Source organism: Tarenaya hassleriana, unplaced genomic scaffold, assembly GCF_000463585.1.
Source record: "Tarenaya hassleriana unplaced genomic scaffold, ASM46358v1 Cleome32, whole genome shotgun sequence".
NCBI lineage: Eukaryota > Viridiplantae > Streptophyta > Magnoliopsida > Brassicales > Cleomaceae > Tarenaya > Tarenaya hassleriana.
This window is the reverse complement of record NW_010966372.1, coordinates 832,999-856,169: the sequence shown is the minus strand read 5'-3', so window position 1 is coordinate 856,169 and position 23,171 is coordinate 832,999. Positions and strand designations below refer to the sequence as shown.

General features: G+C 42.3%; 7 protein-coding genes across 18 annotated transcripts in view; 4 read left to right on the top strand and 3 right to left on the bottom strand.

The window, feature by feature from the left end:
* The first annotated feature begins 171 nt into the window (after nt 1-171).
* On the top strand, nt 172-3,848 carry LOC104820942 (plastidic glucose transporter 4). 4 transcript variants are annotated; one of them, XM_010551612.1, is made up of 14 exons: nt 172-281; nt 644-916; nt 1,224-1,338; nt 1,415-1,482; nt 1,624-1,756; nt 1,844-1,943; nt 2,039-2,151; nt 2,267-2,360; nt 2,456-2,609; nt 2,711-2,857; nt 2,950-3,023; nt 3,128-3,216; nt 3,313-3,427; nt 3,508-3,848. In XM_010551612.1, exons 2-14 carry the CDS (start codon nt 658-660, stop codon nt 3,688-3,690), a joined length of 1,644 nt encoding a protein of 547 aa, XP_010549914.1. In that variant the 5' UTR covers nt 172-281; nt 644-657; the 3' UTR covers nt 3,691-3,848. The 4 variants fall into 4 exon arrangements, with proteins under 4 accessions (XP_010549914.1, XP_010549916.1, XP_010549915.1 ...); XM_010551614.2 differs by lacking the exon at nt 172-281 and adding an exon at nt 296-401; XM_010551613.1 differs by lacking the exon at nt 172-281 and adding an exon at nt 299-476.
* A 126-nt stretch (nt 3,849-3,974) lies between these two features.
* LOC104820939 (delta(7)-sterol-C5(6)-desaturase 1-like) lies at nt 3,975-5,783 on the top strand. The gene is made up of 3 exons (XM_010551607.2): nt 3,975-4,320; nt 4,753-5,058; nt 5,266-5,783. The coding sequence occupies exons 1-3, from the start codon at nt 4,095-4,097 to the stop codon at nt 5,565-5,567; spliced, it is 834 nt and encodes a 277-aa protein (XP_010549909.1). The 5' UTR covers nt 3,975-4,094; the 3' UTR covers nt 5,568-5,783.
* A 125-nt stretch (nt 5,784-5,908) lies between these two features.
* On the top strand, nt 5,909-9,680 carry LOC104820940 (chloroplastic group IIA intron splicing facilitator CRS1, chloroplastic). The gene is made up of 9 exons (XM_010551608.1): nt 5,909-6,783; nt 6,928-7,375; nt 7,697-7,827; nt 7,927-8,268; nt 8,355-8,511; nt 8,607-8,899; nt 8,991-9,050; nt 9,147-9,356; nt 9,468-9,680. The coding sequence occupies exons 1-8, from the start codon at nt 6,007-6,009 to the stop codon at nt 9,168-9,170; spliced, it is 2,232 nt and encodes a 743-aa protein (XP_010549910.1). The 5' UTR covers nt 5,909-6,006; the 3' UTR covers nt 9,171-9,356; nt 9,468-9,680.
* A 101-nt stretch (nt 9,681-9,781) lies between these two features.
* On the bottom strand, nt 9,782-10,096 carry LOC104821163 (non-specific lipid-transfer protein 2-like). Its single transcript, XM_010551962.1, has one exon. The coding sequence runs from the start codon at nt 10,094-10,096 to the stop codon at nt 9,782-9,784; it is 315 nt and encodes a 104-aa protein (XP_010550264.1).
* A 235-nt stretch (nt 10,097-10,331) lies between these two features.
* LOC104820941 (lisH domain and HEAT repeat-containing protein KIAA1468 homolog) lies at nt 10,332-18,521 on the bottom strand. Its single transcript, XM_010551610.1, has 20 exons — nt 18,084-18,521; nt 17,042-17,194; nt 16,366-16,544; nt 15,605-15,712; nt 14,966-15,136; nt 14,335-14,874; nt 14,046-14,120; nt 13,819-13,947; nt 13,664-13,738; nt 13,341-13,550; nt 12,967-13,119; nt 12,667-12,881; nt 12,409-12,526; nt 12,191-12,323; nt 11,920-12,121; nt 11,733-11,838; nt 11,487-11,627; nt 11,236-11,359; nt 11,025-11,141; nt 10,332-10,924 (listed from the first exon to the last, which is right to left on the bottom strand). Exons 1-20 carry the CDS (start codon nt 18,280-18,282, stop codon nt 10,557-10,559), a joined length of 3,516 nt encoding a protein of 1,171 aa, XP_010549912.1. The 5' UTR covers nt 18,283-18,521; the 3' UTR covers nt 10,332-10,556.
* A 184-nt stretch (nt 18,522-18,705) lies between these two features.
* On the bottom strand, nt 18,706-21,398 carry LOC104820938. Its single transcript, XM_010551606.2, has 2 exons — nt 20,529-21,398; nt 18,706-19,701 (listed from the first exon to the last, which is right to left on the bottom strand). The coding sequence occupies exons 1-2, from the start codon at nt 21,326-21,328 to the stop codon at nt 18,987-18,989; spliced, it is 1,515 nt and encodes a 504-aa protein (XP_010549908.1). The 5' UTR covers nt 21,329-21,398; the 3' UTR covers nt 18,706-18,986.
* Nucleotides 21,399-21,803: 405 nt separating this feature from the next.
* Nucleotides 21,804-23,171, top strand: part of LOC104820937 (putative lipid phosphate phosphatase 3, chloroplastic) — a 5,086-nt gene continuing 3,718 nt past the window's right edge. For 2 of the 9 annotated variants that reach the window (XM_010551597.2, XM_010551596.2), the window contains exon 1: nt 22,145-22,384. In XM_010551597.2, the coding sequence (XP_010549899.1) occupies nt 22,325-22,384 (60 nt within the window). In that variant the 5' untranslated portion in view covers nt 22,145-22,324. Of the gene's footprint in view, nt 22,037-22,144; nt 22,385-22,408; nt 22,698-23,171 lie in introns of those variants that run through there. The other 7 variants (XM_010551600.2, XM_010551595.2, XM_010551605.2 and 4 more) reach the window with 6 other exon arrangements.

Sequence of the window (23,171 nt, the reverse complement as noted above, 5' to 3'; positions counted from 1 at the left end):
TTGTTTAGATACATGCAGCTCCCCTTTAGTACAAGATGCTTGTCGGATTTGGATATAGATAAAACTTTTTTAACCAAAAAAAAAAAAAAAGCTGGGAATCTTCTGAACAAATTTCCAATCCATCTGGGATAATAATTATATAGCGATCATGAAAAAAATATCCGATTTTGGAAATCTATGTTTTAAATCGTCCACCGCAAAACAACCATTTATCACGAATTAGGGAGAACAAAAAAAAGGTTCCATCATCCATCTCTGCGTGACACTCTGGGAAGCTTTCAGTAAGCACGATCCCCTCTCTCTCTCTCTCTCTCTCTCTCTCTCTCTCTCTCTCTCTGCGGAGTTGCCAAAGTTTATCTGATGCTGTCGAAGTGTGATTCGAACTTGTGCATCGTTCGTTGGTTCGTTTAATCCCGATTTCTTGTTTGAGATTCCTCGATCTTCATCCATCGCGATTCAAGAGGCGTTTCTCTCGTGTTCGTCATTGTTTCTCTGACAAACCCATCTGCAAAAGTTTCGAAATTTCGATTCAATTTCGTCACTGCTTTGCGTAACAGTGCGGTTCCTCATGCCGATCTTTCTGTACTTTTGTCTTGACTTTTCTCTTTTTTCTGTGGCCGAATACGTTATTTGGTAAATTCAGGGGGAAGAATAATAATGCAGGCGTCAACGTATGCGATCAAAGGAAACTCCGCGTTTGCGTTTCAGAAGCGGAGCGCTTCTAATCTCGGGAACGGACCTCTCCGTTTGCGGTGTAACGGCCTTCCCGCCGCCGGCAAATCCGATTGCTTTAGATCACTGCGTTCTTCTGGTTCGGCGACCATGGGAGCTGAACTGGCGCGTGCGAGAAACGGGATCCAGACAGTGATGAAGTTCTCCTCGGTTAAAGCTCGATCTGTCAGAGCTCAAGCCTCTGGTTCGTGTCGTCGATCGATGTTCTGCCCCTTTTTTCGGTTGATTGTGTTCCGTTTATGCACTGTTCCCTTAGTTCATCGGTTCTTGCAAGCTCTAGTTTTGGTAGATTGGTAAATCGAGTTTTTTTCTTTGGCAAATGCTAGATTGAGGTTGCACATCGATCCGTCAGCAAATCCGATTCAAGGGTTTTCATTTGTAGAATCTGACATTGAACCTTCAATGCATCTTGACTTAGCTTAAGAAAATAGAATCAAGTAGATTTCAGGGGTCTTTTTTCACATTTTCATGTGCTTTGAGTTTAATTGTAGGTGGAGATATTGAGGATGCAGCTCCTCTGAATCCTCAGGGGAAAAGCTCGGGGACCGTATTGCCATTCGTCGGTGTTGCTTGTCTAGGAGCCATATTGTTCGGTTACCACCTCGGGTATGGCTTGGATTGATTCAGTTCTTATTGGGTGCGGTTCTTTGAAATCTGATGTTGTTCTATTTAATTGCATCAGGGTTGTTAATGGTGCCCTTGAGTACCTTGCTAAGGATCTTGGTATTGCCGATAATACTGTTTTACAAGGCAAGTAAATGTTCAGTTTCTTCTTCTTCTCTTGTGTTTTTTTTCTTCGGTATCTTATCCTCTTCCATGAGATTTTCCCGCTGTTTGGTAGCTTGTCACTTTGTGTTGTAATCGTAAATTTCTGCGAGTCTGTCTGAGCAGGATGGATCGTTAGCTCACTGCTGGCTGGTGCGACGGTTGGTTCGTTTACGGGAGGTTCATTGGCTGACAAGTTCGGAAGAACACGTACATTCCAATTGGATGCCATCCCACTTGCAGTTGGAGCTTTCTTATGGTAATTCTTTCTCTTGTGCTCTTCCAAGCACCCGAATTTACAAGTTCAGTGATTGCTAATGCATCGTTTGGTCATTGTTTTTTATAGTGCGACGGCTAAGAGTGTGCAGACTATGATCATCGGGCGTCTACTTGCTGGCATTGGAATCGGGATCTCATCAGCAATTGTGCCACTTTACATATCCGAGGTTGTTTTCCGACCATTTTTTTTTATTGCTAGAACTGAAAAATTCTTGATCTTTTGTATTCGTAATTGCTGACTCAAAGTGAGATGATGGTTCAGATATCACCAACTGAAATCCGGGGTGCCCTTGGATCTGTAAACCAACTGTTCATATGCATCGGAATTCTTGCTGCCCTCATAGCTGGACTTCCCCTCGCCGGAAACCCTCTATGGTATATATATATATATGTTAATTCGATGGTACCAGAGATTAATGGACTCATTGCCTATCTTTGAACAGTCTCTGTCTCTGTCTTAAATCATATTTTATCCTCTTGATTTTGTAAGGTGGAGGACAATGTTTGGTATTGCCGTTGTCCCATCTGTTCTGTTGGCTTTAGGAATGGCGTTTTCTCCTGAAAGCCCACGGTGGCTGGCTCAGGTACTTCGAGGGGACTCTATTTCCTAACCAGCTCGAAAGCTTCGTCCTTTCTTCGAAAACTTGATTTTGTCAAATGTTCAAATCCCCACTTGTAGCAAGGAAAGATTTCCGAAGCCGAAAAAGCAGTCAAAACACTGTATGGTAAAGAGAGAGTTGTTGAAGTCGTGCGTGATTTATCAGCCTCTGGTCAAGGTTCCTCGGAGCCGGAGGCTGGATGGTTTGATCTTTTCAGCAGCCGTTACTGGAAAGGTAATCCCGAGACATGATCTGTAATCTGTTCAGACAAATTACGAGGGCATTGATTCGATTGGTGTCTTTACCTTGTTGCCTGTCTTCGTATCTATCCGTAGTTGTTAGCGTCGGAGCAGCTCTCTTCTTGTTTCAACAAATGGCCGGGATAAATGCCGTTGTGTATTACTCTACATCAGTGTTCCGAAGTGCCGGGATTCAATCTGATGTTGCGGCTAGTGCTCTTGTCGGGGCATCGAATGTCTTCGGTATGTTTCTCGTGTGCTAAATTCTGCGAAAATATACATTTCCCGCAGAGTTTGTGACCGAGAATCCGATTATAAAAAAAAAAAACTTGCAGGAACTGCTGTTGCATCCTCTTTGATGGACAAGATGGGAAGGAAAAGTCTTCTACTCACTAGCTTCACTGGAATGGTACGTTCTATCTCTAAACTCGATTCTCTCTTTTAACACGGTGTAGTATTCAATTGAATCAATTCTTGTCGGCTAATAACGACTCTCTTTGTCGGGGGGGAAAGGCGATGTCGATGCTGTTGCTTTCGTTATCCTTTACCTGGAAGGCACTTGCTGCGTATTCCGGCACTCTTGCCGTTGTTGGAACTGTTCTGTAAGTTATAAACTGTTTTTTCAGTGAAACACATGAAGATGCAACTCTCGTTCCTTAGTGCATTGTATCGGCCTTTTCTGATCTCTCTCGTTGCAGATACGTACTGTCGTTTTCGCTCGGGGCTGGACCCGTGCCAGCGCTTCTTCTCCCGGAGATATTCGCTTCCCGAATCAGAGCAAAGGCCGTTGCTTTATCTCTGGGCATGCACTGGGTAAGTTCTATGGGGGGTTTCCCTCTTCTTTCACAACGGCTCGCTGCTAAAACTGTTCATTCTTTCTTCCTCTGCAACAGATCTCGAACTTCGTGATCGGGCTATACTTTTTGAGCGTGGTAAATAAGTTCGGGATCAGCAGTGTGTACATGGGATTTGCCGGAGTCTGCCTCCTCGCCGTCTTGTACATAACCGGGAACGTCGTGGAAACAAAGGGACGATCGCTCGAGGAAATAGAGATGGCTCTCACCACTGGTGCTTGATTAGGTGTCGAGTGAATTCATCAAGGCTTTGTGTTAGATTCTCGTGCGTAAACTGCATCCTCTCTTTTTCTGGTAGCTTTGTACAAATAAAGTCTTGTCTCTGTTTCGTCTGGGTATCTCCGAAGATCCGTCAATTGATTTCCTTTGATATTTTTCCATTCTGTTGATGCAAGTTCTGGAATTTATGGATGAAACGGAGAATATGACGTTTGTGGTAACTGTCCGCTTTACAAAAGCAAAATCATTTCGACGAAATTATCAATCTTTTTACAAGAAATATTGCGGTTCGCTCTTCTTCTCATTCTCTGATTCTCGTTCTCTCTCATTACAGTTGGCCAGCGTAAACGACCGGCACATCATCTCCGGTTTCTCCGCCACGTGTTCTGTGAATCTCGCCGGAGAAAATGGCGGGGGAGCAGAGTTATCTGATGCTGTTCGTCGACGAGACCTCTCTCTACAACAGGATCGTTCTGGGTCACCTTCTCCCGGCGAATCTGTGGGACCCATTACCGCATTTCCTCCAGACATGGCTCCGGAACTACCTTGCCGGAACCCTACTGTACTTCATCTCCGGTTTCCTCTGGTGTTTCTACATCTACTACCTCAAACGCAATGTTTACGTCCCCAAAGGTGACGCCTTTCTGATTCCTTCGATGGTTTTGTCTTGTGGGTTCTCGTCGATTTTCGATTCCAGGAACTCGGTATCATCTTTACTCCATGAAATCGGTTTAGCGAGAACGCAATTTTGAGGTTAACTCGGAATGGGTTTTTTTGGGGAGGGTGGAAAGGATAAAGTCTGGTGCTCTTTCTTCTTGACGGATGGATGGTCGATGTCTGAGTGATTGATCTCCTGTTCTTATGTGGAATCATTGTTCTCAATCATGAAAACGAGCTCACTTGGTGATTCTTTTGTCAGATCTGGCTTTTCTGATCTCTCGATTGGATTTGAGATCGGGCTAACAATGAGAATGCTCAGATTTCAAAGTTGAATTCCAAACTGTATGTAGTTCATGTAGTAGCTTTATGTAAGTTGGTAATTACACTCTCCTCTCTTATCTTCAGATGCCATTCCTACAAGAAAGGCCATGCTTTTGCAGATATATGTGGCAATGAAGGCTATGCCGTGGTACACTCTTCTTCCAACAGTTTCAGAGAATATGATTGAAAATGGTTGGACCAGGTGCTTCTCTAAGCTTGATGATTATGGCTGGACCCTTTATTTCCTTTACCTCTCCATCTATCTTGTTCTTGTGGAGTTGGGCATATACTGGATGCACCGGGAGCTTCATGACATTAAGCCTTTGTATAAATATCTCCATGCGACCCATCACATCTACAACAAGCAGAATACTCTTTCTCCTTTTGCAGGTAAAGTCTTTCTCTTCTGCCTTCAGCAGCTCCATATATCACACATTTTGTGCTGTGATGGATACAAAAGGAAATGGGCTCTTTAGAAAAGTAATGCCCGGTAATTTCTTTTCAATGGCAACGCCCGTATGGCGATTAGGGCAGTGAGCTTTCCGGCAGATATGGGATTCCACAGTCTCTTCCTGTAACTTTCTCATGTTTGTACAGGACTGGCTTTTCACCCACTGGACGGGATACTTCAGGCAGTTCCACACGTGGTAGCGCTCTTTATCGTCCCGATCCATTTCACGACCCATCTGGCCCTCTTGTTCATGGAGGCGATATGGACGGCCAACATTCACGACTGCATCCACGGCAACATCTGGCCTATCATGGGAGCTGGATACCACACCATACACCACACCACTTACAAGCATAACTATGGCCACTACACCATTTGGATGGATTGGATGTTTGGTTCCCTTAAAGACCCTCTTGAAGAAGATGATGTCCCCAAGAAAGCAAAGTGAGATGCCCGTTTGGGATTCGTTCTTGCGCTGAGATCATTCTTGTTCTCGTGTTCTCTTCTATCTGGCAACATTTTAGCTGAGACATGTTTAATATGCACATTTTGTCTAGTTTTCATTAGTTCGATCTTTTTATGGGCTTAGAGTTATGGGTTTTTGAGAATTGTGACAAATACAAACTGTGATGAGATATGAATGTCATCAAGATTCGATCTTGGAGTCACTGCCGTGGAACAATGTTTAAAAGGTCTGAGCTTTGGTTTCTGTCTCTCGATATAAGTAAAGAAATTGAATTTCTGATTTGGACATTGTTCGGAATGTTGTCTCTTTAAGTGATGGGAGACCGTTACCTTATCCCAACTCTTTATTCTGACGCCTTGGATAAGTAGATAAATTGTAGGGAGCGGACGGAAGTTGCAGGCTTTCTCACCAATTACGACTCATGCTTGCATCGCTCTTCTTCTCGCTCCGAACTCCGTCTCTGATTATCGTCTCCTGCTCCGCAAACCCTAATCAAAAGCCTCCAAATGCGACAAATCATCATCAAGTCGAGCAAATCAGGAACAACCCAGGATTCCCCGTGTCCAAAGAACCCACCAGAAACCCTGATGCTGTGATCAAGGTCCCGACGGCTCCATGGATGAAGGGTCCTCTATTGGTCCGACCCGATGAAGTTCTCGACCTTTCAAAACCCATGAAGAGGCGCAGCAGCGGACGTAAGGTTGAGGAGAAGACGTTCAAGGCGTTGAATCGCAGAGAGAGCGGGATCAGGGGGAGGAAAGCGATGAAGAAAATCGTCCGGAACGTCGAGAAGCTCGAAGAGAATAGCGATTCGGACGAAGGCCATATGGAGAGTCGGGACGATTTCGTGTTCGATGAGTATTTGGACCATATACCGGAGAATCCGGCGGAATTCGAGGCCGGTAAGAGATTTGGCGGGAAAATGCCATGGTACAGAGAAGAAGAGAGGTTCATACTGCGGAGGACGAAGAAGGAGAAGGCTCCGACGGCGGCTGAGCTCAGCCTTGACGAAGATTTGCTGAAGAGACTGAGGCGTGAAGCTATGAGGATGAAAAAATGGGTGAAGGTGAAGAAAGCGGGTGTTACAGAGGATGTGGTGAATGATATTAGGTTGATTTGGAGAAGAAACGAGTTGGCGATGGTGAAATTTGACGTCCCTCTGTGTCGGAATATGGAGCGAGCTCAAGAGATCATCGAGGTTTGGTTAGTTCACTCCATATCTTCTCTTTCTGGATAATCTTGTCTTAGAGATTATTGAGCTTTATGTTCTTGTGTTAGAGATATAATCTTTCATGTTATATGCACTTCTCTCTGAATGCCCTCTTTCTCTTTTCAAGAATAGATGAAGACTGGAGGCTTGGTTGTCCTGAGCAAGAAGGATTTTCTTGTAGTTTACAGAGGATCCAATTATCTTTCCCCATCAAAATATACATCAGAGACGAGGAATTCGACTTGGGTTAGGGGACAAGACTACAAATCAAGCACGACAGAAGCTAATACTGGTGAATCCATTGGCGTTTTCAGAAAAGAAAATGAGACCATTGAGCTGGTTAACACATCATTGTACGAGAGAGAAGCTGATAGGTTGTTGGATGGCTTAGGGCCTCGGTACATTGACTGGTGGATGAGAAGACCATTTCCAGTTGACGCAGACTTGCTTCCCGAAGTGGTTCCTGGGTACAGACCTCCGTTTAGACGTTGTCCGCCAAATACTAAGGCTAAGCTGACAGATGAGGAGCTTACTTACTTGAGAAAGCTGGCTCAGTCTTTGCCATTTCATTTTGTCCTCGGTATCGTTTTCACTATCCTTGGTTTATCTTCCTTGCTCTGTGCGTAGTTTATTGTGTGCTCTGTTAAGAATTCATGGACGATGAGGAAACGTTGCTGAAACTAGTTGTATTTTTCCCACAAAGAGATCAGTTATTTGGAAGGAATCTGGGAAGAGATGCATGATTCTGTAGTTGCAATATAACGATCTTTTCCCATTATTGCCATCTGTGTCCTTAGTCACTCCTCGTCCTGCTTTCTTTGATATTAATTAAGTTCAGTCTTTGTATTTGGATGTGGTCTTTTCCTCGAGCTCTTAGATTTCCTTTCTTTGTTTTCTAAAGGAAGGAACCGAGGGCTTCAAGGTCTAGCTGCTGCAATCTCGAAGTTATGGGAGAAATGTATCATATCGAAGATTGCCATCAAATGGGGTGCTCTGAATACAAACAATGAGCAAATGGCAGATGAACTGAAGGCAAAAACAGAAATTAGTTTCTTTTTTGGTTTGTTCTTGTTTCTCCCATAAATTTATGGACTTTTAATATTCTTTGGTTGCACCCTCTATAATTTTCAGGATCTCACGGGAGGTGTTTTGATTCTACGCAATAAATACTTGATAATACTTTTCAGAGGCAAGGATTTCCTTCCCGATGAAGTTGCAGATTTGGTAGATGACAGAGAAAGAATCCTCCGAAGATATCAACACTTTGAGGAAACTGAACGGGTAAAAGATATCGAGACTTTTGAGATAGCCATTGATGGGCAAATTGAGGAAACCAGCAAAGCTGGAACCTTGATAGAGTTTCAAGAACTTCAGAGAAAATATGGGGAAATGGAAAAGAAAAATATGGAGATGGAAGCTGAGAGAGCAAAACTGGAGAGGGAACTTAGAGAGCAAGAACACAAGCTTTCGATGGTAAACTTCATAATAGCATCTTTCTTTCAAAATTTACTTTATGGATGTGATATACTTCCATGGATTGTTTCTTTCTTTCTTTGCAGCTAAAATCAAAGATAGAGAAATCGGCAGCGGAGTTGATTAAGTTGAATTCTATGTGGAAACCGTCTGAGGAAGACGAGGACATTGAGATACTGACAAATGAGGAAAGGGAATGCTTGAGGAGAATAGCACTGAAAATGAGTGGCAGCTTGGTTCTTGGTTAGAGCCTCTTCATTCTCTTTTGTTCAGATGTTCTTTCTGTATTTCTCGATTTGCAAACAGTTAAAAAATTTGTTGTCGGGCATGGAAATCAGGTAGAAGAGGGATCTTTGATGGGGTCATAGAAGGGATACATCAGCACTGGAAACACAGGGAAGTAGCAAAGGTGCTCACAATGCAGAAGATTTACTCGAGAGTTCTTTATACAGCAAAATCACTTGAAGCAGAGAGCGGAGGGGTACTCGTTTCAGTGGAGAAACTTAAAGAAGGTTACGCCATTATCGTTTACAGAGGCAAGAATTACAGACGTCCTCCAAAACCAATGTCCCTTAACCTTCTCACGAAAAGAAAAGCTTTGCAAAGGTCTCTTGAGATGCAGCGTCTCGGTGTAAGTGGATCTTTGCTCATTTTCAGATCTCTGTAAATGCTAAACACCCTTTTCTGTATTATTTTGCTAATCTGTTGATTGGTTTTCACAGTCGTTGAGATTTTTCGCATACCAGAGAGATCGAGCAATAGTGGATTTGAAGCTCAAATTGGTAAGACTTCAACACCTTAACTGGTGCGCCAAGGCTCCCCTTTGCGTGTTACTTATATATGTGCGGAAATGATTTTGTCAATAAAACATGTTGCAGGATGAACTGAACAAAAGGACGTGACTTGAAAGGTTCAAGATAAAACCAAACGGTGGACATTCCTGAAGTCTGTGCAGTTCATCAGATGAACAAAGACTGGATCGAAGAAAGAAAGCATCACCGGATTATAAATCCGACAAGACCCAGAAAACAGACAGACCAGGAAAATCTTCGTGGAGCCAAATGGGCCGATGCCATAATGATAATCAGGTTGGTTGCTGCATTATTGGTATGGTACCTTGTCGGATTTGCAAATCTTTTTTTTTTTTAATGTTTATCGTGTGATCTGCCGTGCTCTAATTTTAGTACGGATTTGGACAGGGATGAAGAACATGCCCTCCTGGCAAAAGATAAGCTCAAGATTTCTGGAGTTTAGATGAAGAGGGGAAAAAGAAGAAGAAGAGATGATTTCTTTCTTCTTTTTCCAGAGTTAAAGTACTCGAGTTGTCCAGAGACCTGACACAAAACAAATCCAATATATATACGTAATTTATTTATGATTGAAATGGTGCGGTGCGTACACCAAGGTTCTTATGTTTTTTTTTATAGGCTCATATGGAAAGATAGGTGGGATGGGTGGAGAGATAAAGACATACATATGTATGTGTGTGTATATATATCTCATCAGGAAAGCACTAAGAGTGGGGATGAGGGCGGCCGCAGGAGGCAGCGACGGCCATAGCAACGGGAGAGCCGATGAACTGACGGAGGTTGGGATCATTGATGAAACCACACATGCAGGGCCGCTGCTCCCTCAGCTTACGGCAACACATCACCGGAGGCACCGTGGCCTCTCCGGCCGCAGCTAGAGTCATGGCCTCCACGCATGGGCTCAGCTCCATCGGGTTACAGTTGACTGCTCTCACTCTCGCCGGATATTCCGTCGTTGCCAGCGTCAGTACCACGATGGCTATCATCGGCCGACAACAAAATTTGGTCTTCTTCTCCATTGTCTTTCTAGCTATCTTTGTGTGCGTATGCGTGGGGTTAAAATCTCGTCTTCATGGAAATTACAGTCAGCCAACGTTGGTGAGATTTCCTCGTTATTTAAAGTGGGAATGGTGGAAGGAAAGTTATGGTCAGTTCATATTTGACAAAGTGGGGTCCACCTGTGTGGAAAATCAAACCCACATAATGGGATCGTCGCATTCCATTATATGGTTTTGAAAAAAATAAAAATAAAAATAAAACAAAATCCTCATAACTCATTTATCTTCCCAGTTGAGGAAATACCCTCTCGAGCAAACCAAAACAAAAAACAAAAAAAGAAAGGAAACGAGATATATAATTCAGAACATTTGTAAAATATATGAACATGAAAAAGAAAAATATATAATAAGTGGGGGCTAATGGATGGCAATGATATTCACCTGTATCATGTTGAGGAGTACAGTCATGGTAAGGGGTTGGTTATTGGCCTTTGCCACGGAGCATATCCGTGAAGTTACCCCTCATGATACGCCTGAACCTGGTGTCTTCAGCCTGAGGTGCCGCCTTCGGTGACTCAGGCCCCTGCCCCGATGGTGCAGCCGCCGATTCAGAGGTGTCTCGCTTGCCCAACAAGCCGCTGCCTTCTCCGAAGAAACTGGTGACGGACGATGCAATCCCGAGATGAGCTCCCACCATCACTTTTCCTATCGCCTCCAGAGTCCCACCCGATCTCTCTTTCATTATTATCTCTATGGCTTCCTTGTGCGCTGGATCCAACGCATCTGGATCCTTCAACAGGTTTTGTATTGCTGGTAGCAGGTACTCTCTCACACTTGCCCCAGACATGTCTTCACAGTTCAGTTCAGTTCGGACATTTCAACACAGTTATCTTATCAACTCACAACCTATTAGGAAACTGTGCAGCAAAGCAAGAAGTTTGGTACCAACCTGTTGCGTCAAGAGCACGTATTGCCTCACAGAAAGCATTAGCTCTCTCTCGTCGGCGCATCACATCCGTCGTAGAGCTGGGGCTCGCTGAAAGCTGGAAAATCTTTGACAACAGATGTATCACCAAGTTAAGGAAACAAAAAAAGGAATAAATTTGTAAAAAGGCATAATGAATTAACTGAGTTTCAAGAGATCAGTTTAATAAGGATATATTCTCTAAGCTGCTCTGTTGTGTGTGGAATGGCAACCAATAGTGCACGGACCACAGCTATAGTTGCCTCATGGGAACCATCTTCAAGAAAAGCATCCATCTGGACTCGTATTTTATCAACTATCTGCACCATTTCCCATATGATCCGCTTAAAAGTTGAGGGGGATGATCTGTATACTCTCCCTCAGGAATTTTGGGACTAGATTTGGGCAAATATCTGCGTCCTTAAGAGAACAGTAAACAAAAGGTACCATGTCAACTTTGAAGTGTTGAGCAACAGCTCCAAACGCGTCGATGCTTGCGTACTTCACATTTAGGTTCTGATCCGAGCCAAGAGTTACCAAGGCAGGTAGAACATGGGTAGTAGCAACTTTCTCATCAATATATGGCACCTATTTGAACAAATTAATCAAAAGCACGTGTAAGAAATATTTACCCGAAAATTCAATTCATATACCCATAGGAAAAATGAAGATGCGTGTCATGGAGAAGCTTACAATGGTCTTCAACAGCTTAGCGGCATTTATTTTGAGTTCTGCATTAGAGCTCACCACAATTTCCCATAAAATGTTGAATATCATGCTGTGATGTTCTTCAAAAGTACTGTGAGATCGACAGGTTCACCGATGAGAAGAACAAACTATACAAAACGTGCTGTAAAATAGAAATTTATGGGACACTGACCAAAGGTAGCGGACTGCGTCCAAAATCTCACTGCTATGAGCTGATGACTGGTCTTCTTTTATTTTGTCTTCAACCAATATTTTTCGTAAGAAATTTGCTAACTCTTCTCGCTTGCTAGGTGCACCAAGAACTCCGGCTAAAAGAAGTGGTAGGACACATAGAGTGGCAAGTCTATCGGCCACAGCAGTTCTTGGTCTCAAACCTGGAAAAAGAAACAATCTATCAGATTCTGTTTGAAGAATTCCCTTATCAATACCTTGCAATAAGACACCTTTTATCCTTGGATGGATTGCAGAAGGCAAAAACCGAATATCAGCTTCTTCTCCAACAGCCATCAAGAAAACTGGGATCTCGATGTGGGTCAGATAGGACTCTCCAAACCGTACAGATACAGCCAAGAGAAACTGCAAGATCGGTGTGGAGACAGTGAAAACTCTTTGAAAGTAAATATTAAGTCAAAGCGAGATATAAGACCAATGCAATCCAGACCTTTGTGATCCGATTTCTCAAATGATCTTCTTTCTGGGGCAACATGCATGCCAGCTGTAACAAGTTAGCAAAGCAACCTACGTGCATCCATTCAAACATAGGCCACTCAGAATGTCCCCTGCTAAGAAATTCTAGTCAAGCAAGGAAAGCAGTAGGCTTGCCCACGACTTCAAACAGCTAATTTTCTTTTACACCAGGTAATGTATTTTCCAAAACACAAAATAATCAAGGGAAATAACCGGTAAAAGTGAGGCTTACTCAGCATATCTCTCAAGCAAGGAAACAGAGAAGGCTGTGTCCTCAGACTTTATGATAGAAGTTAAAGGGCATGTTTCAATCGCTTTCTGATGTACAACTGGAAGCAACTCCATAAGCATTCTTAGCAGGACATCAATATTCCACCGCTCCCGCTCACCAAGGACTCGTAGATGGGATTCCACTGACCCTTCAACTCCAGAAAGTGGGGGACAGTGCTGAAAAGCAAGCAAGAGTTACATGAAATTGCTATCCCAAACATTCATCCAAACACAAGATTGAAATGGAAAAGAAATCATATACCTGAGCAGAGCTCACAGCGTGAGATAGGAGAATCCTCAAGATATGATCAAGTTTGTTACCCCACTTTATCACTGCAGGGAGTAGTTCTTTCAGTGTGGTTTCAACCACTAGGCCAGATGGATCGCAGATCAATTGAAACATCATCTCCTCAACCTAATCAACAAGCAGAAAGTGGTGTTGCAGCATTAATCTGACTCATTTATATCCATCCAATCCCTACCTATCATCTCAAGTCAAGATAAAAAAAAGTCTCGTTCACCTAGACAAAAAGTTATCAGCCTTTATTCTAGTTCTAGAGCATGCATTGCTGCCGACTCTGTCATGTCAATCAAGAAAGCTCCATGACTACCTCAGAGGAACTTAGGGAGGCTGACCTTAAAATACTTGTCAGCGTTTGGAAACAAAGGAAGCAGCAACGCCAGATTACGAGCGGCAGCCTCGCGGACAACAGTTGCAGAATCTTCTACCAGTTGTTGCACAATAGATAAAATAAGAGAGTCGCGTATCTCCGGCCGAACATACTCTGCAAGCTCCCCACACGACTGAGCAACTAACAACCTACGCTCTTCATATGAATGATTTATCTGAAATAAACACGACCAGAACATATGACTCTGTATTGAAACGAATTACTCAACGCATTTAAAATAAAAATAAAAAGAGAAAGCACACTTGAAAAAGAAATAACAACACTGACCTGTTCCCAGCACTGAGGAAGCAATTCTGTTTCTGTCCTCATTTCTCCAACATTCTTGGCAAGGCTAACACAGGCCTGAGATAAAGAGTATACTGAAGCTCAAAACCTGTTACCAGTCTTGTTATGCACACGAAATGCTTAAAAGAGTAACTTACATCCATTATAACACGCCGCTGCTGTTCATCTGGACGTTTGATCAAGTTAAACAGTGTATGAGTCAAAGAGTCTCTAGTACCGCTGGCTGGATGCCGCTCAATAGCACACATCATCAGAGGAAGGAGCTCCTGCCGGCCACAGAGACCAGATCACAGATCAACCACCCAGCAAACCTAAACAAGAAATTTGAAAAGAAGAAAAAGGAAGAGAGAAAAAAAGCTCAAACCTCTCGATGGTTTATCAGGACATATGGAACAATCTTTGGCAAAGCATCTGCAAGTATCTGAATTGTTCCTAAACCCTGACAATGGAAAAAAGAAGTTCAGATATCACATATAAAATTTTGTTGAAATAAAACAACAATAGTATTAGCATAAGAGAAGAAAATTATGAAGATCTAAACAAATTTAGCTGATCATAAGAATCTTAGACCACTCCATGGTATAAATAAAAGGAGAAATAACAAAATGAAAACAAGAGGAAGGTGAAATACTCAAAATAATTGTAAGACTTGCCATTTTCTCAGAAGAAGCTTCACTATTTGCATTGTCGGATTTTAAATCGGAGCCACGACCAGTTCCAGAATCCAGTTTCAAGATACTTTCACAGTCTTTGGGTGAAATACTACCATTTGAAAGACTCGTCAGTAATTCTTTTGAGTCTTGCGTCTGGTTCTTTGGGGATCTATCCAATACTTCGTCAGATCCATTGTTTACTTCTGGTGCTACATCTACTGGATCAGGGATCATATTCTTAACCTCTTCTTCAACCAGATCGTCTTTTGTTCCCATGTGCTCTTTCGCAACAGATATAGAATCTTCAGAAATCAGACCACCAACAATCTCTGCTGCGGGTGTCTCAACTTCCTTTGGAAAAGAGTCAGCTTCTTCTGCGCCCTTGTCCACGCATTGAGATTGCACAGGATCTACTTCATTAGCTGCCAGGTACTGATCAGAACGGGAACCTTCAATATGCATTTTAAGGGCAGTGATCTCAGCCCGAGTATCATTGAGGTTCCTCCTCTGATTCTCTAATAATTGTTTCAAACTTTGCACCTGAAAGCTATCAGTGTCAATTCAGGTATTTCAAATTTCGATTATGGAATTCCGTGCTTCTTAAAAAGTGAGATCTACAAAGAATAGTCACCTGCTTTTCTTTGTCCCTAAGGTCTTTCTGAAGTGATTCTATAGATTTGGTTAACGAACTGATTTGCCCTTCAGAAACATCTTTGATCTTAAGAAATTCATCCTTCTCTTTGTTTAGCCTCTCGTTTTCCTTTTTCAATAACTCATTCGTCCGAAGCATGGTTATCTTCTCCTGCGTGAGAGACGTTCTGAAGCATGAGAAATTCATATTCATTGTACATCCAACATATATTGGCTGATATTTATTGTTGGAGATGTTAAAACGTAAAAGTGCAACTTACATATTTGGGGCATTCCTCAAAAACCAAAAACTAACTATTTCAAGGACACAATGCAATATCTTCATCCGATAAAGGGGAGTAAGTATAAATTTGTAAGAAAATCATCAAGGAAATATCGAGTAAATGCGAGAGAGAACCGAAATTATAATCAGGTACACTGCACAGTTGCCAAACCTCAGTAAGAAAACTGCCCAAAACTTTCCATATAAATGACCGAACCATGTCACACTACACCTTATGCCGAATTTACAAGTACGACTTAAATGCATCAAAGATCTAACATTCAATAAATTGAGCATCATAATCGATATTGATTCTAATTATAATATTTATATGCACAATATGGTTTGAAGAAATACCTCAGCTGCCTCTGAAGTTGATGAAAGGTACTGATAGTAATAATGACGCAAAGCATCAGACACACATGCAGGAGTGTCCTGCCAAACGTCTAAGTTCTGGTCTGTCACCTGAGAGAGAAGCAATAAACAGATAATCCCAAGTAACATGCATAAGGAATTTATACTCAGGAACAAAATTAGCAGACTGTCACTAGGTTAGACACTTTCTTTTTTTCTCCCTCTGGCCTCAAAAGAGGTGTTCACTGGACCACATGAACCTTAACATACTTCTGGTCTGTGAACTGGGACAAAAGGAATTAATATACCAGTCCAAGTCCGATAGAACAAAGACCTATTTTACACAAGTGCAAAGACAAAAGTGTCATTAGCTCATATATTTTCTCTTTCCCCATTTGAAGTTAAAATATATCAAGCGCAAAATCAATTTGCAATGAAATATATATATCAAAAGTTCATTTTTTACAGAAGAGAGCAAGTCTAAAATGCTACACTACTAGTTGACGCATAAATAGTTAAGAAAAGTTTAAAAATAATTTAAGAATCTCGGTAAACGTTATTGTTAAGTTAAGATAGGATAAGAAGGACCTTGTGGTCTAAAGGAAACTACATGTAAGTAAACAAGATTCTCAAATTCTAACTACAAGAAACAGGCCGAGGATGAGAGGAACATGGATAGAATGAGTTCAACAAACTGGATTTCGAAAAGCAATAAATATAACTGGTGAGAAAGACAAGGATATATCCAAATAAAAGGATGATACCTCCTCATAAAATGTCATCGCTGTAAGCCGGTATCCTGCTAGAAGAAGATACTCTTTCACAGCACAGTTTAGATCTCTACGTTCTTTATTCTTCAGAGGCCCTAGATCAGTGAATGATTTATCTTTCTTTTTCCGTTGAATTTCTGGCCTGCTGTCTCCACATTCGTCAGAGTTCAACTCTGAAAGCAAACAAAAAGTAAAAGGCCAGCCATATTTAAGGGGCAAAATTTGGTGCTTTAGTTAGTGGCATGCAGGTGTAGATAAGGAAAAAAAATGAAGCATGATGAATAGTGGTTGTATCTATAAAAGAAAAAGCTCCATATAAGTCAATAATATAGAAGTGGAGATTGAATAAACGTAAGCTACAACCTGATATAGAAATGAAATCTATGATACACTGCACAAATTTCTAAATACATCAGAATTTCTGCACTTCTGTGAGATAAATAAGCTTGAAGCATTATACTGACATCAGACAAACTCCTACGCGGTCAATGGTCACTTACATTTCAATATCATAACAGCAAACTTCATGGCAGCATTTACTTGGTAACTATATTAAATCTTTTGATACATTAACCGATAACATATGCACAATTTTTTATCAGTGAGCTCAATGTAACACTAACCATGAGAACAGAAAGAACAGGTTATTAATCATTATAAATGGCAATACCTTCTAATCTGTCAATCGGAGGATCAGATTTCTTCTGCACTTCAGTCTTTAATTTTGTAATGTCCTCCTGAGCTAAACGAAGTTCATATTCACTGATAGCTAGCTTCTCCGCCAGCTTTTCTTTCTCCTCCAACAAACTTTGTGGGTCTGCAACTGCATTGTACAGTAACAATTACTAGCTGTTAAACTATATAGGCCGGGAGAAAAGGGTGGGGCATTTTGGGCTTAACAGGTTTTATGCTACACCAATCTGTACACAGATTTAGACTACTTCACCAGACCACAACAGCACAACACCATAGATGAGGATAAGGAAGACATGACATCAATTCTAAAAAAAAAAGAAGAGAGGCTTCCATAGCACACTTTCACACCAAGAGATATTACATTTAATACACAAAGTTTAGGGAGGTTATTCCATTCAGAAACACAAGCCTAAAATAGCATCCACCAAAACCTGTCTTCTTAGTCCAATTCCAACACCATTCTTAGTTGAAGAGCTTAAACTTTGTATCAGTATCATGCCAGTATGGAAATCTTTTCCAACAGAACTTACTTTCAAGTGCAGGCAACGACGAAACCCTACAAACTGGATGCAGCAAAACATGATTCTCCACCACTCACCACATTGACCATGATTTCAGAAACTACTAAAAACTTTTCCAACTTAGATTTTGACACTAAGCAAATGTTCCTTACACAACCTTTACACAGTCCCTTTTAAATCTATCAAGAACCCATAAACGGGGCTCAGATCTGCATATTACACATCACATCCGCTTTCGTCAACCCGAAATCTAAGTCAAACTTTGATTACAGTAAAAAAAAATGGTTCATGTCGCTTCAACTTAACTTAGCAAAGTTGAAAATTCAGGAATACACCTGCACCGACAAGAATGATTTCAACAAAGCCAGATACCTAGCCGACAAATGTAAGCAACCCAGAAAGAGAATAACAATGCAATGCTATATTCACTGAGACGCAATCATCTACGGATACATACGTTTCGAAAAACACAAAGAGGGTAAAGAAGTGGCAAACCTCGGAGTGAATTGTACCGAGATATCTGATCGGGAGGAAAGCGAGAGGGATCGGAGAAGAAATCTTTAAGGCGAATGGCCTGAGCGTCGCGGCCATCGTCGAGGAGCTCGTGGAGAAGCTCGAACGCCGTCAAGAGGTAGTTCTCCTCCAGGAGGAAGTTAACCACGAAGTTGCACAACGACGATCTCTCCGCATTCATGGTTCTTCTCTTCCCTATAAGCCCTTAAAACCTGGTCAGAACAAACCTCTTCTTCGCCCCGCACTCATTGCCGGGAAGATTCAAACCCTTCTGCCTCTCGTCTTGATCCGATCGGTTTCGCACCCTATTCGCCAAAAACGTGCCCGTGCTCTCACCGACGAATTTCTCCGGAGAGGAGCCCAAAGTGGCAGAAATCGGGTGCAACACGAAGGCGTTAGATTCGGTGGATCTCATGAATGGGAGATGCCAATTGGGCAGAATACCGAGGTTCGGGACACGTGTATGGTTCAGATTACACGATCTCGGTGCCTAGTCGGTTTTTGGTTAAGCGCGAGAGAAAAGTCAACCGCAACGGTTCTCGTACAATAGAGAAGACAGAAAATACCCATTACACGATCATATTTGTATATGAACTCAAATATCTAAGTATAGTGGTTCAGATGTTACATCGATTCAGGTGTACATGGAAATGTATATTTATGGTGCGTATGTATATTACATCAACAACTCCAGTATTTGTAAAAGCCGAAAAAGGACACAGGAAGAAGAAGAAAGAAAAGAAAACACACAAACGCATGTTACAACAACAAAAAAGAAGAAGAAAAAAGAGTAAGAAGAGAGGTGAAACCATGACCGATCACCTCGTTTCGAGCTGGTAGGATGATGATATAAAGCAATGCCTAGCTTTCTTCGGTACGAAGCTCTCAGGCATTGCCGGTTCGAAGCTGAGCAAAAGCTTCGGTAACCATTACAGGTTGGTACTGAGATGGTAAGATGGGAGCAGGAGGCTGAGACTTGTATATCTGAGCACGAGCCGTGTCTTCCTCGAGGTCGTTGTGAGCTTCATTTGGAATCTGCGTCATTGTATCTGCGGATTGGGATGTCGGGTAGATCGGAGACGCCAACTCCGGAATAAGAGGGCTATTGCATCTGACAACCGGTGATTCGGGTTTTGCAGGCGGCTGGTTGGTCGATATGACGGGTGTTTCCATCCAATGTGAAGTGTGAGGTTGGTTACGCTGCTCGGTTGGAATGTAATAGACTGGGTAAGACGGTGGTGGTGGCTGAAACTGGACGTGGTTAGTGGGATGGGGGAGTGGATGATAGGCTGTGTAGTAAGGTGTGTATGGTAATATCCCGGGCGGGTTTTGCACACCGTAGTGTTGTCCCGGGTAAATGTACTGGATATGCTGGTGGTGAGCTTGATTGGGCAATGGAGCTGGTTGATACCCTGGAACTGGAACAGGAACAGGAACAGGAAATGGTTTATTGACCTGTGACACACCTGGATGGCTGAGGAGACCAGTTTCATACAAGTTTGAATAGCCCTTGTTCTCCAGAACAGGAGGAGGACGTGTTGGTAGCTCATGCGAAGATCCAGTTTGGACATGAGGTGTCGGTGTCACGAGGCAATTCTCACTGTTAACAAGGAGAGATGGTAAGAGGAATTTTCATTGCTTAAATCACATACGAAATCGAACTTGGTACTAAAAAAGAGTCATCCTGCCTGATACCACATATCGTGAAAAACACAACCAAGACAACTTGGAACATAAGGAATAAATGCAACAACAAGGAAACATATATCAGAACATCATTGCTTAAGCTACCCGATGAAGAACAATCTATAACCTAAATCTATAACACCCAGTGTATCGATCTATTTTGAAAAGTTGGAATGCAAAAGAATTCGGCACAAGAGACAAGACATTTCTGAAGAAACCGAACCACTGAGGGACGAACAGAGACTAGGTAGCATGTTGGTTGAACATATTCATACATCTTGGAATAAAGCTCAGCATATATTCCCCTCCTTAACTATTTATGCTTTCGGTCATCTCAAAAGCATTGCTTTAACGACTCTAAAACCAAGAACATGAAGCTAGAAATCTAAACGCAGCATAGTATCCCATATTTTAGTCTTTGTTAATATAATCCTTTGTGGAACTCGTTTTAGACACTAAATCGCGCCCCATCTGCTTTGGCGTGGACTATATAGGCTACATAAAAGCCATGTAACACAAGATAAGCCACTCCATTTCTTTGCATACATGGTGTGATCATAATCCTTATGCGAAGAGACAGCTTTACTACCACATTGGTTCTGAATCTGGTTCAGAGAATCTCAAACCCGGTAATCCTGGAGATATGCATTCTACAGATTGAACTGGATAGACTTTTAACGAGCTATACCTAAAAGCACTTGACAGGGTAGAAAATGGTTGAAAGAAAGCATAGTATAATACCTAGTCACTGCCTCAGTTGGGGCAAATTTGACCTGCACATTGGCCATGTTATCCTCGCCGGAGCTCTTGATTGGAGGCAAATTGGTCAAGGAAACCGAGGAGGACGTCGAGCCAAAGGATGAATTGGTCTCGAGCACTATCGACTCCTGCCCAGAGAATCCTCCGTTACCATCTCCGCTGCCTCCTCCACTTCCGTTGCTTCCTTCACTCTGCCCTATCCCCGAGCTCCTTAACGCATCTACGAACCACGTCTCTGTCTTCGGATGCTGAAGCATCGGCTGAGTGAACCCGCAGCGACTAGGCTCAGACTCTCCGATTCCAAGCCAATCATTCTCCGCCACCGCAGCCTTCGACTGAGCCGGATCGACCTGACTCGGACCGCGTCCATTCACCTGACCTTTCAACGGAAAAAGGAACAAACGAATACGAGATTGAGAAGTCGATGACTCGGAGGAGAGACGACCGTGTTCCTCCATCATGATCTGAAGATCCTCGTCCGTCTCGACGGAGATAAGCGAGTCCAGTCCATGATCAGGAAGCTGATACTTGATCTTAAAGCCACAAGAGACTCCGAGAGCGATCGCAAGGTGATTAACAAGAGAAGAGAAGCTCACCGCCGCGGCATCCGGAACGGCGACGATTCGAGTATCCCCGCCGATGTAGTGAAGCGATTTCGTCTGCGGAAGAGACACAACACTACCGCCATACCTACACATCACCCGGAGCTTGCCGTTTGTCGCCTTCGGAGGCGCCGGAGGGATCTTCGCAACCTCCGTCGCGGTGGCGGAGACGCTGGTCATGGTGGTGAGATTTGAAGGGTTTTACTTTCTCTTTGAGCGAGTCTAAGAGACTATTTATCGAATCGAAGAGCTTTGCGTCACTGTGACGGTAACGTTATCTAAATTGAATCTCTTTCTCATAGAGATGCGGACCGGTGTACGGATATCTGGCCGACTCGGCCCAATTAGGATCCGGCCCAATTAGGATCCGGTCCAATTAGGATCCGGCCCACTTAGACCCGATCCGGATTCTGGTTTTTGCTCCATGATTTTCCTTGGAAAAGCAGAGTAATAAGGTATTGGGGGGACCCCAAATCCCTTCAAAAGCCAGTTTCAGTTTGGATATGGATCGGAATCAACGGTTGGAGATGCACCACCGATCAAATCCAGATCAAATCAATGAGAGGTAGGTGAGGAGACTCAAGATTTTAATGGAAAATAATAGAAAACTTTCCCTTAAATTCGCCATATAGTTGAAAATCAACAGAGAGAATGTAATCGAACACAGCAAAGAATGACTGATAATTTACATATAGAGACACCCTTCTCCATTACGGTCACTGAAACGCGTGCTCAAAGCCTAAACCTTTTTCTCTTTTTTTTAACAAACAGGAAGTAAAGGTTGAGCCTTTTTCCGGCCAAGATTTTCTGTGCTCTTCTTCTTCTACACGAGAGAGAGAGAGAGAGAGAGAGAGAGAGAGAGAGAGGGGAGGATTCGACCCATTGCAGGTAATTTTCATGTGTGGATAAAAATTCCACCTTTATTTCCTTTTCCGTGGATTAAAGACTTCTCTTTTTGTGTGGGGCAAAAACTTGCACCGACATATATACACACACATGTATTGCCCATCAGTCGCTATCTGCTTATTATCTCTCTTTCCATTCGTCTGCGAAATTATTGGGCCTTTTTTTTTTAATTCCTTGCTGTTTTGCGATTTTTTTCCTTTTATTTTCTGGTTTTTATTACTGGATTCGTTCCTCTTCCACTGCTGTTGTTCTCGGATTTGAAGCGATAAAATGCCTTGCTTGGATTTTGCTTCCCTTACTCGTTTTCAGATTTTCAGCGGTCTTTCCCAGGTTCGTGGATTTTTGCTGTGCTTTCAAAAGTTGACTCGTGGGTTTGCTTTAATCTCACTTCAGGTTGATGTTTTCTCTCGAATTTTTGTCTCCTTGTGAGTTGATGGGTTTGTTCTACCTTCATAGTTGGTGAACCTTTACCCTTAATAAATCTCATTATAGATCAACCGTTCATCCGTAGTTTTATTTTGAGTTCTAAGGTTTTGTCGTAATTTGCTATTTGGGTCTGTGGGTTCAGTATTCATCTTCATCTTGATCATGGCTTCGGTTGGTTGATGCAAGGAAGAATCGATTCTGGGCTGAAATCATTAGGGTTCTTTTCTTACTTTGTTGAATGTTGGTATTTAGTGTTTTGAACCTCTGATGCTTTTTATTCCCTTGTGATTGTTACACGTTTTTTAGTTCTTTCTTTACAGATATATGATTTACATTCAGTTGTTTATATTTCTTTCGAGCTTGATTTAGGAATGATCACAAGATTAGATTTTGGTGTAGAAGAAAAGTTTTTGTCTCTAGGCTTATAGATAGCTTTAGAATCCAATGGATCTTGAAATCATCAGGTGGACCATAGATCAACAAGTGTCCAATTAGTCAGATTTAGGATACCAGAATTATTGAACCCATATGGCCACAAAACAAGAACCAAAAACTATGTTAAGTTGATGTACACATTTAGGACAATTATCTCTTGTTTTCTCAAAAAACTTGATTGTTTTCTTCTAACCTTGTTTTTATGAGTTTTGGGGGTCTTCATTGTTTCACTTATCAAAATGCAACCTGGAAAGAG

Bases quoted from the DNA above. Each gene is read 5' to 3' on its own strand.
- LOC104820938 (XM_010551606.2), bottom strand. From the start codon at position 21,328: ATGACCAGCGTCTCCGCCACCGCGACGGAGGTTGCGAAGATCCCTCCG. The intron at 19,702-20,528 runs GTATTATACTAT...CCTTGTTAACAG, and splicing joins CCAACTGAGGCAGTGACTAG to TGAGAATTGCCTCGTGACAC.
- LOC104820940 (XM_010551608.1), top strand. From the start codon at position 6,007: ATGCTTGCATCGCTCTTCTTCTCGCTCCGAACTCCGTCTCTGATTATC. The intron at 6,784-6,927 runs GTTTGGTTAGTT...TTTCAAGAATAG, and splicing joins GAGCTCAAGAGATCATCGAG to ATGAAGACTGGAGGCTTGGT. The intron at 8,900-8,990 runs GTAAGTGGATCT...TGGTTTTCACAG, and splicing joins TTGAGATGCAGCGTCTCGGT to TCGTTGAGATTTTTCGCATA.
- LOC104821163 (XM_010551962.1), bottom strand. From the start codon at position 10,096: ATGGAGAAGAAGACCAAATTTTGTTGTCGGCCGATGATAGCCATCGTG.
- LOC104820942 (XM_010551612.1), top strand. From the start codon at position 658: ATGCAGGCGTCAACGTATGCGATCAAAGGAAACTCCGCGTTTGCGTTT. The intron at 2,152-2,266 runs GTATATATATAT...TGATTTTGTAAG, and splicing joins CTCGCCGGAAACCCTCTATG to GTGGAGGACAATGTTTGGTA. The intron at 3,428-3,507 runs GTAAGTTCTATG...CCTCTGCAACAG, and splicing joins TATCTCTGGGCATGCACTGG to ATCTCGAACTTCGTGATCGG.
- LOC104820941 (XM_010551610.1), bottom strand. From the start codon at position 18,282: ATGAATGCGGAGAGATCGTCGTTGTGCAACTTCGTGGTTAACTTCCTC. The intron at 12,324-12,408 runs GTCTGGATTGCA...CCGATCTTGCAG, and splicing joins TGAGAAATCGGATCACAAAG to TTTCTCTTGGCTGTATCTGT. The intron at 12,122-12,190 runs GTGTCTTATTGC...TTCTTTTTCCAG, and splicing joins AATCCATCCAAGGATAAAAG to GTTTGAGACCAAGAACTGCT.
- LOC104820939 (XM_010551607.2), top strand. From the start codon at position 4,095: ATGGCGGGGGAGCAGAGTTATCTGATGCTGTTCGTCGACGAGACCTCT. The intron at 4,321-4,752 runs GTGACGCCTTTC...TCTTATCTTCAG, and splicing joins CAATGTTTACGTCCCCAAAG to ATGCCATTCCTACAAGAAAG. The intron at 5,059-5,265 runs GTAAAGTCTTTC...ATGTTTGTACAG, and splicing joins TACTCTTTCTCCTTTTGCAG to GACTGGCTTTTCACCCACTG.